Source organism: Ziziphus jujuba, chromosome 9 (genome assembly GCF_031755915.1).
Source record: "Ziziphus jujuba cultivar Dongzao chromosome 9, ASM3175591v1".
NCBI classification, from domain to species: Eukaryota; Viridiplantae; Streptophyta; class Magnoliopsida; order Rosales; family Rhamnaceae; genus Ziziphus; species Ziziphus jujuba.
The window spans coordinates 7409009-7419820 of record NC_083387.1 but is presented as its reverse complement, the minus strand read 5'-3'; the positions used below and the strand labels follow the sequence as shown (position 1 = coordinate 7419820).

General features: G+C 37.9%; 1 protein-coding gene and 1 long non-coding RNA gene across 3 annotated transcripts; one reads left to right on the top strand and one right to left on the bottom strand.

Annotated features, from left to right (window-relative positions):
• Nucleotides 1-754: 754 nt before the first annotated feature.
• LOC107426568 (probable glucan endo-1,3-beta-glucosidase A6) lies at nt 755-2959 on the top strand. Of its 2 annotated transcripts, none has more exons than XM_016036787.4 (4): nt 755-901; nt 1127-1224; nt 1307-2605; nt 2829-2959. In XM_016036787.4, the coding sequence occupies exons 2-4, from the start codon at nt 1176-1178 to the stop codon at nt 2864-2866; spliced, it is 1386 nt and encodes a 461-aa protein (XP_015892273.3). In that variant the 5' UTR covers nt 755-901; nt 1127-1175; the 3' UTR covers nt 2867-2959. The 2 variants fall into 2 exon arrangements, with proteins under 2 accessions (XP_015892273.3, XP_015892272.3); XM_016036786.4 differs by having other exon boundaries at nt 764-901; nt 1124-1224.
• A 1084-nt stretch (nt 2960-4043) lies between these two features.
• On the bottom strand, nt 4044-6354 carry LOC107426681 (uncharacterized). The gene is made up of 3 exons (XR_001582206.4): nt 6043-6354; nt 5866-5923; nt 4044-5714 (listed from the first exon to the last, which is right to left on the bottom strand). It is a non-coding gene; the product is annotated as an uncharacterized LOC107426681 (long non-coding RNA).
• Nucleotides 6355-10812: the final 4458 nt, after the last annotated feature.

Here is a 10812-nt window from a genome sequence, read left to right as displayed (position 1 = left end):
CGCACCATTATTTAATTCGGCGGCTATCCGGGAATTGTTGACAATAGAAGTTTGAATTTTTGACTAAATAAGTAACAAACCCCTCTGCCAATAGTGATACAGTACCATACGTCGTTCCCATATGAACAACGTAAAATAAAATTGGGATAACATTGTAGAAAAACAATTTCATACCCAACCACAAATCCACTTAAATTTCCCCTTTTTTCTTTGGCAGAGGCCAAATTCGCTTCACCTTTGCTTTGGGTCAAGAAGATGACACATCACTAGCTCATATGGTGATACCATCAACTCAACCTAGGAAATATTCGGAAAAAAGAAGGGAAAACTCAACCTGGGAATTGCCAAAACGCTGTATTTTTCACAACAACCCGTCCAATGTATGCTCCACATGTTGCATTCGGACCATTTCAGAAACACATGAACTTCGTAAACACTTGCAAGTCTACTAGTTAATACGGAAGTACAACATACAAAGAAACATCCAAAACCAAATTAGGTGTATCTACCAAAATTACTCAGCAGAATCAGTACTCAAACGGCTAATTTCCACTTTCAAGGACATAGCTTTTCACTAAGGCGTCAATGAACATGACATTCCACTTTTTTCCTCTGCTTCTTGGAAACCAAGCCACAATCTTATAATGGCCATTATAAAGAAAAAGGTCCCACTTTGTCCTTTTCCCAATCCCTGAACTTTTTCTTTGCTATTCAATCCTTCTCACCCGTCTGATCTGATTCTCTGTTCCCATCACGCTCTACTATGTCATTTCTTTTTCTCTTTCTTTCTTTACACAATGGCAAAAGTGTATATAAAAAAGTCATATTCCCCATCAGCCTTCTGTCCTCCTTCGTCCAAGGAGACCTCTATTCCAGTACCACAACCCTTCTATTACAATTAGTCAGTGCTCTACTTGAACTCCTCCATTTAAACTCCTCCATCATTTCTTTTTAAACTCCTCCATCATTCTTTTAACCCCACCTCCTTTACAGTCTTTATTTATATTTATTTTGTTTATTTTGCTTCTAATAGATCCAATCTCTGTGCTCCAAACATTCTTTTATTTAATGCTTTTTTGAAACCCATTTATAATAGCTTACTTAACTTTTTATTAATTTTTAGCAGAGTAGAGAGATTTTGTACTGAGCTGAAGAAACAGAGAGCAAGAATAGAAATGGGTCTTGCTCCTTTGTTCATCCTCTGTTTCTTAGTTTCTATTTCAAGTAAGCAATCCCATTTCTCTGTAAATTTTCGGTTCTGTTCGTTTTGGGTTTTTCAGTCTAAATCCATTGTTTTTGTCTACAGGTGCAGAGATCTCAGGCAAGGCTGGGATAAACTATGGTCAGCTGGGGAACAATCTACCATCACCATCAGAGTCCGTGAAACTAATCCAATCTCTGAAAGCTAAACGGGTCAAAATCTACGACGCTAACCATGAAATCCTCAGGGCACTTAGAGACACAGACCTCCAAGTCTCGATAATGGTTCCAAACGAAATCATCAACAACATCTCTTCGAACCAAAGACTCGCCGACGAATGGGTTCATACCAATGTGGTTCCGTTTTATCCAGAGACAAAGATCAGGTACCTTCTGGTTGGGAACGAAATCCTCAGCGCACCCGATAACAAAACCTGGTTCAATCTCGTCCCAGCCATGCGCAGAATCAAGTATGCTCTTCGAACCCATCGAATTCAGAAGGTCAAGGTCGGCACAACCTCGGCAATGGACGTTCTCGAATCGTCTTTCCCACCATCGAACGGTACGTTTCGGGCCGATATTTCTCGGACCGTGATTAAGCCCATGCTTCAATTCCTGAACCGGACCAAGTCGTTCTTCTTCCTGGATGTGTATCCTTTTTTCCCTTGGGCTTCGGATCCCGTTAACATTAATCTGGATTACGCTCTGTTCGAGTCCAAGAATATCACGGTGACCGACCCAAACACCGGGATAACATATACCAATCTCTTCGACCAGATGGTGGACGCTGTGATTTTCGCGATGAAGAGGCTCGGGTACCCGGATGTCCGGGTTTGGATTGCCGAAACGGGTTGGCCAAACGGTGGAGATGTTGACCAGATTGGAGCGAATATTTACAACGCTGCCACTTACAACCGTAATGTGGTCAAGAAATTCTCGGCCAAACCGCCCGTTGGCACGCCGGCTCGACCCGGTTCGGTGCTCCCGTCGTTCATATTCGCTCTGTACAACGAGAACCTAAAACCGGGTCAGGGTACGGAGCGGCATTTCGGGCTGTTGTACCCGAACGGAACGCAGGTTTACCAGATAGATCTGAGCGGAGAGACGCCGGAATCGGAGTACAAGCCGTTGCCGCCGTCGGAGAATAACAAGCCGTATAAAGGGAAGGTGTGGTGCGTGGTGGCGGAAGGAGCCAATAGTAGTGCTGTGGGGTCGGCGTTATCGTATGCCTGCTCGCAGGGGAACAAAACCTGTGACCCAATTCAACCGGGTGGCAAGTGCTTTAAGCCGAATTCGCTGGTCCTGCACGCCAGTTTCGCGTTTAGTTCGTATTGGGCCCAGCTTAGAAAAGTGGGCGGGACTTGTTACTTCAATGGGCTCGCTACTCAAACCATTCAGGATCCAAGTGAGTCGAATCTCCTCCCCACGTCATTAATTTTTTTGTCTCTTTGATTTAAATTTAGAGGCATTAATATTTGAATATTTGTGTAGGTAGTTAGGTTGTCTATGTTTTTGTACAATTGGAGTTGGCGTAATTCACAGGAGGATTAAGATATTTTATGTGTTTTTGTTTATTTTATTTTTTTCATTATGGCCTTCGTTTGTTAAGTTGTTACTTTTGTTTTCAGGTTTTGGATCGTGCAAGTTTCCAAGTGTGACGCTATGAGAAAGAGTATTTAAGCCATTGTTTTGTTTTTTTTTTTTTTTTATGGCTTAGAAATGTTTTTTTTTTTTTTTTTTTTTTTTTTTTTTTCTATTAGTTCTCACAAATCATGAATAAGCTTGTTATTCACTGTCCTAGACTCATAGGCTAGTGAGTTAGGCACTTTTTATTTATTTATTTTTAATGGAACAGGATATTTTACGACGCCTTTTTTATTAGACTACGAAGACCCTAAAAACTTTTACATTTTGCAATTTTCTTGGAAAAGGGGCAAATTAGATGTTATACAATTGATATAATACATAACATGTCAAGTTTTGACGCCATTGGATGGTGCAATTTCCAACGGTTATTTTGCCGAAGATTTTGTGATGTATATATATTTTTTTGTTTGGTGTTTTCATTTTCAATAACTCCTCCACCTGCCAAGAGCCAACGGCTAAATGGACAAGTCACTTTTGTGCCCCATCTCTGCTTTTAGAGCTTTTGTTGCTGGGCCCTGTTCTGTTTCCAATTTTTTTTTTTTTTTCTAATAACTTTTTAATACTGCTGTTCTTTATTGATATTCGTTAGATTCAAGTTGAACAATATTAAGCTACATATCAACTCAATAATATAAATATATCCAACTAAATAAAACTAAACGTAATTTAATATTAATAACTGAATTATTTTCTTTTTTTTATAACAAAAAAACAAATAATATTGTTTTAAGGGTATTAAAGTATTTTTATAACTACAGAAATGGAATTGGAAATTTCTCCATGAGGAATCCAATTCCACCACTTTGATAGAATCGGTGGGGTAATGGAATTCTCATTTCAGCTCCATTTGGGTCAATCAAATAAGGGAATGGTTATTTTTTTCTATTACTATCCCTCATAAATTTTTGTAACCACGCTCTCTATTTTCACATACACGCTTCTCCTAAATAATGAATGAGTGTGACGTGTAGAATGTGTACATTTGAACGCTTGACATTTCTCCAAAAGAGATAGAAAGTTCTAGTAAATCTCATACAACAATGCCCATTGTTTTTAACGCACAGATGGTATGATAGAGGTATATGCTAGCTAACCAACAACAGATATTTTTACCCATATGAGAAATATAATCAAATCTTTCAATTAAATCTGCCAGTTATATTTTAAGCTTACAAAAGAGTAGACATCATCATCTCTTCCAGGAAATAAAATATAAATTGATTGAAGTTGAAAGTTCTTCTTGAAGAAAGTAAATTGTAAGTTAATTAAAAGTTCTTATTGACTTCCATCCTTGAGAATAGGAGCAGGAAGGTAGCATATATATTGTTGTTCTGCATTAGAGATACACATGATCGATATTCTTCTCCAACCATCTATGCGTGGATGACAGCCTGGAATATTGGACGGAAAAAGAAGACCAGGTGGTGGAGGAGGAAGGCCGCGATCGCCAACGCATGGAGGTCCTCCATGCCATCACAATCCTCCACCACGTGGATGTTACCATCTTCCCTATCCGATTCATGGTCGGAGAGTTCATAAGTCTTCTCATAATTGTATCCTGTCAAATTGGGGATTATTGGATCTATGATCGTCAATGCACCAGGTTAATCAAGATACCATCCTGGTATAGGTTTTGCAACTCCATTGCCTCTGTAACCTGAATTTCGAGCTTCCTAGCCAAAGTTTTGATGCAATATAGTTTCGGCCAATTTTTAAGTAGCAGATTCTCCAATTCTTATCACATGTGGTCGTCCACCATTTCATGCAATGAACCACCCACAACTTCATTGAATCGGTATCTTGCTGGTACGAATGTTGCTGTTTGACCATGAGAATCTATACATTTTCCTCAAACGCAATTGCTTTGACATTCTCATGGTTTGTTTCTGCTTGTAATAACGATCATCCAGTTGCACAAGTTCATTATAAATTTCATAGTATTTTTCATCATCAACGATTGGTAGATCATGAGCATTCAAAAACCGTTTCCTCGATTTCTTTTTCCTTCTCAACTTCAGAATGTGGTGAGTTATTTCCGAGTGGCTAATGTATTCCACCAAGAAGTTTTTGAAGACATCTATAACGTTCATTAAACATGGTGCATTTCTGCAGAAGTCTTTCGTAGAAAAAGAGTGAAGTTACCTAAATTAAATATTAAAAATTTACTAGTTTAACTAATGATCTATCAGTTTTTGAAAGGTAAAGAAAAAGAGGAAACAGTTATTGAGTGCTAATGATTTATCAATTATTGATGATGAAAAAATACTATGAAATTCGTAATAAACTTGTGCAACTGGATGACCGTTATTGCAAGCACAAACAAACCATGAGACGCTTAAAATAATTGTGTTTGAGAAAAATACGTAGATTCTCATGGTCAAATAGCAACAAGCATACTATCAAGATACCTAATTCAATGAAGTTGTGGGTGCTTCATAGCATGAAATGGTGGATGACCACCTGTGATAAGAATAAGAGAATATGCTACATGAAAAATGGACTGGAGCTGTCAAAAATTTGGCCAGGAAGCTCGAAACTCTTGGTAGACATGGAGGTTACAAAGCCAATAGAGTTGCATAACCCCATACCAGGATAGTATCTTGACTATCCTGGTGGATTGACGATCATAGATCCATTAATCCCAATTTGTCAAGATACGATTTTGATGAGACTTATGAACTCTTCGACCATGACTCAAATAGGGAAGATGGTAACGTTCACATGACTACGATGGCGATGGCCATGATGACGGAGGTGGTGGTAATGGTGGATGTCATGGCAATAATCGTAGAGGAACACGACGGAATCAAACTCGAGATAGTTGGTAACAAATATGCCAGATCAGTCATCAATCCTCAACTTACCAACTGATATTCAAACATAAACTCGAAAGTAAATTTAGTGAGTTAGAATACATCATTTCCACTGGATTTTCATGGCAACAATAACCATACACTCGGTATATGAAGTATGCAATAACTATACTTGCGAAAAAGAAAGAGAAGAGATGAAACTTACTATGAAGTAATTGAATCCGCTAGATAGTGAATAGCACGGACATGGTTATAACCTTTCTCTGCAACTCAACCATAGATTTGCCAAAGAAAAATTTGAGAAATCAGCAATGAAACAAGATAAGAGTCGAGAAATCAACAATGAAACAAACATAGATTTGAGAAAAATCAGATTGCTTACCCAAAATATTAACCGATTGCATTGGTGAAGTGCGATGGTTGAGTCCGATGAGTTCAGCATTTTAACACTAAATTTCAACGGAAATTTTCAATCGTAAACCCTGCTGAAGTTCAAGTGGCTGCGAAATTTGAGTACGTTTCAATGGGAGTAGCTGTGAAATTTCAGTGCATTTAAGAATGGTGAATCGGAATTTTTAGGGTTATCAGAATGGCGAAGTTGCAAAAAACGCTTTTTGAGCTGGAATTGGTTTTTTCATTTATTTCACACTGACGCTGTAAAGATTTGGTAGATCTCTGCCTTGCCCTTTTTTTTTTTTTTAATTCTGAGAGGATATTTTCTCTTTTTCCCTTTTCCTTTAATTATGAATTACATTCTTTAAAATAATATTTATAATTAATATTTGGTTCTTACATTTAATTTTCTGACCAAAAAAATTAAATATTTAAACTTTTTTTAATATATATTTAAACTGTTAAGTTTGGTAATAAAATATTAATATCTATACGAAAAGTAACATCCAAGTACAAATAAAATATAATATAAATTTTCTTATTGGATGTTCATAGAAAGTTTTGAATAATAAATAGTAAGAAATTAGATGTCTTAGAAACTTTATATTAAAAATACTAAATTATTTATAAGTGTGTCTGTTGGAAATATCTGTACCCTCTCACTTTATTTTATGCGAAAATTGGGCTCATTTCGATAGTTTTTACTTCACACGTGTCACTGAAAGGGGACCCCCAAACTTTTTTCAGCTGGATTGATTAGATGAGTTTGCCACGTTGAAGAAAGAATACGTGGGGCGGTCGCAGGGGCTTACATGGTACGATCACCCAACCAAAAGATGCCACGTATTCAACTAGGTTAAATTTTATTTTTCAGTAGTTCTCAGCACTTTTATCCTGTTTTCAAATGCCACATGTCTGATTTCGTTAAAAACCATTTATAAAATAATAATAATAATGATAATCCGAGCAGGAGCCCATCGTGTTGTTCTACCATTTTACCTTTCCATTTTCACATGTTTTGTCAAAATCCGTTTGCAGGCCTATTCATGTCCATATTTCTATTTTCACTTTTCTTCCTCCCTATAATTCAAAGACCAGCAACAGACTTACCCACAACTGCAAAATCTCTTTTTTCTTTTTTTTATAAAAAAAAAAATTCCTCTAAATCAATAATAGCTGAAGAATTAAAGTTTTCAGAAATATATGCATATTTTGCAGAATTATTGTTAGAAGAGAACAAATTATGAAATTTAAAGACCAATTGGCAACGGTAGAATGTTCAAGAAGAGAAGAGGAAAAGGACAGTAACTGTATAAAAAGGTAACGGAGAGAGAATAAAAAAGAAAAAAAATGTGAGAATTTTTTTTTTAGTTAAAAAAGAGAAATAATCATGGAGCCTGGCTTGCTGGATTCTCAGTCAATTTAGGGAAAACAAGCTGAGTTCTTTCTGAGATTTTCATAAAGTTGTTATTGAGTTAGATTCTTCTGTTGTTTTCTATCGGATTAGCAAAGGATCGGATGGCAATCATCCCTGCTCAGCAATTATTCAAAACTGTCAAGATATCCTTCATAAAGAAGCAGATTTCTCCATCTCCCATGTCTACCGTGAATGCAACTCAGTGGCAGACGGTTGATTGCCAATCTTAGCTTTAAGTTTGATTTAGGCTTTCATTTGCTTAATGCTGTTCCCACAAAAAATGCTCCTTTACTTTCTTTAGATTGTAGAGGGAATGTGCTGTCTTGACGTTTTGATGTAATTTTTTTATTCTCTCAATTGTATTAAAAAAAAAAAAAAAGATAAAAGGTTGAACGTTCGACGGAAAATAATGGAAGAAAAGTAGAAAAATTCAAAAAAGAGAAGGGGGAAAAAAAAAAAAAAAAAACCTACATTGAAAGCCCAAAAACATTGCATAGAACCGATAAAAAATAGGTTTTTAAAGTAATATACCACATGGCGATTACTTTAACGACTTTCTCCGTTGGATGCGATAGAAATTTTCTTTTACATATTTTATTTTTTCTTTTTTTAAAAAATTTTATCTTGTAATTAACTTTCTTTACATGCTTAATGACAAGTGATCCAAAATTTATTCCCCAAACTTAAAAATATCTAATGTCAAAATATGCATCACTGAATTTAAACTATCTGTTGCGACTTTTCTTAACAGCTACAACTTCATAAACACGACTCGACCAAGAAAAAGAAAATAAATTTATAAACACGCCAATGTTCAGTTGTATTTAACTTTTCGCCTCGGTAGATGTTTTGGTCACATTGGTTGTATGGCCCATGCAAGTCTTACGTGGCCAATTAGTGGGATCGTGGGGCTGTTAGGAATAAAATTAATAATATATTATTGTTATTTTGTTTAGTTGTTATTTCAGTTGTAGGCATGACCTTATTGCGGGTAGGGGTAGGTAGTGGTAGTAGTGGGGCCGATTATTTTGGAAGTCATTTGTTGATTCTTGTTATGTAGTGAGTATATATATATTGTATTTGTTGATTCTTGTTATGTAGTGAGTATATATATATTGTACCTTAGGAATGAAATATAGCATCAGATAAAGTTTATTAACCTTCTCTCTAACTTTCTCTCTCTAGTCTCTCTCTCTAGAATATTGCTCTGTTTTTCTATAACCGAAACAGGGGAGTTCCTTCCTTTTCTATCTCTTTCTTTTCATTGCTTCGAAATTCTTAACCCATCAATTGGTATCAGAGCCTGGTTCAAATGGATACCTAGGGCAAGACTAATGCTGAATTTCGAAATGAGGTAAACGAGGCCCTAGCAAGACATGAGACTAGTATCCACTAGGTGAATACACAGTTCGAGCAAGTCACTGCAACATTGCAGATGGTTTTTTCAGAACTCCAATCTCTTCAGGTGTCTACTAAATCATTCCAACCCTCTCAGGATATCAATCCCTTTTCTCTTGGAGAATCCTCAAACACAACCAGCGAACCCAACCACCATCAATTGAAACTTTTCTTCCCGAAATTTGATGGAGAGGACCCGCAGGGATGGGTGTACAAAGCAGAATAGTATTTTGAGTTCCAGGGAGTTCCTGCTAACCAACAAGTTACGTTGGCATCATTCCATTTGGAGGGATTGGCCCTCCAATGGCATAGGTGGTTCATGAAATTTCATGGGCCAGTATCTTGGAAAGAGTTTACAAAAGCCATTCTCCTATGCTTCGGACCAACTGAATTCGAAGACCCTTCAGAAGCTTTGACTCGTCTACGACAGACCACCACAGTAGAGGCTTACCAGGAGATTTTTGAGAAATTATCCCACCGAATTGACGGATTGTCGGAATCATTTTTAATTGGGTGTTTTATTGCAGGCTTAAGAGATGACATTCGCTTAGATGTTAAAATCAAACATCCACCAACTTTGATCGAAGCCATAGGGGTGGCACGCCTAATTGAGGAACGTAATCTCCTGCAAAGGAAACTTCCACAATTCCAGCGTTCATCGACGCCTTCAACTCTAACACAGGGAAATTCCACGCAGGGATTACTTGGACCTCCACCTTCGCAGAAATCCACACAACATCACTCCCACTACTCTCCGACGTATAACCCTACAAGAAGCTCGTGAACGACGTGAAAAAGGCTTGTGTTATTATTGTGATGAAAAATTTTTTTCTGGCCATCGTTGTGCCCGACCTCAGCTCTTCATGATAGGAGATGATGTTGTGACCACTGAAGGAAATCTGGAAGACACGGCAACAGAGGAGCCTAAAGGAACTACACCTGAAATCTCATTCCATGCAATCGCGGGTACGAATCATCCGCAAACAATTTGGGTTATTGGACAGTTGCAGAACAAGGATTTAAGAGTACTCATCAATGGTGGGAGTACCCATAATTTCATCGATCAAGCAGTGATCACCAAATATGGCTTACCTATCGAGAAAAGCAAGAAGTTTCATGTTATGGTAGCCAACAAAGAGAGAATTGAATGTGCTGGTCTCTGCCATGCGCTCACCATGAAAATTCAGGGGTGTCCCGTGACTGCAGATTATTATGTGCTTCCTGTGGCAGCTTGTCCGGTAGTTCTGGGTGTCGAATGGCTTGCTACATTTGGACCGATCGAAACCGACTATGCGCGCCTCACTATGACATTCAAACAAGATGGAATCATTCATACTTTTCAAGGAGTCCAACAAGGACTAGAAGTCCTTTCTTAGAAGGAATGCCAAAGCTCCCACGGGTCAGTAGGATTGGGTACAGGATTCTTCCTCCAGCTGGTTGCCACGTCAGCCACCAAAAAAATCTCAACCCACCCACCAGAATTAGATAGACTCCTCTCCAAATTTCCAGTAGTATTCCAAAATCCTATGACTCTTCCACCACGGAGACCCCATGACCACCGAATTCAACTTCTGGCGAATAATCCTCCTGTGAATGTGCGTCCCTACTGTTACCCACACTATCAAAAGGCCGAAATAGAGAAAATTGTTCATGAACTTCTCCAAACAGGACTCATACGGCCCAGCCACAATCCGTTCTCTTCACTGGTGTTATTAGTTAAGAAAGCAAGTGGGGAGTGGCGGTCTTGCGTGGATTAGCGAGCACTTAACATGATCACTATTAAAGATAAATATCCCATACCCGTGATTGACGAGTTACTGGATGAGCTCCAAGGTGCCCGATTTTTTTCAAAATTGGATTTAGGATCCGGGTACCATCAGATTCACGTACATGAAGCCGACATTTCCAAGACGGTGTTTCAGACTCATGAAGGCCACTACGAGT

Bases quoted from the DNA above. Each gene is read 5' to 3' on its own strand.
- LOC107426568 (XM_016036786.4), top strand. From the start codon at position 798: ATGGCAAAAGTGTATATAAAAAAGTCATATTCCCCATCAGCCTTCTGT. The intron at 902-1,123 runs GTCAGTGCTCTA...ATTAATTTTTAG, and splicing joins CAACCCTTCTATTACAATTA to CAGAGTAGAGAGATTTTGTA. The intron at 2,606-2,828 runs GTGAGTCGAATC...TTTTGTTTTCAG, and splicing joins TCAAACCATTCAGGATCCAA to GTTTTGGATCGTGCAAGTTT.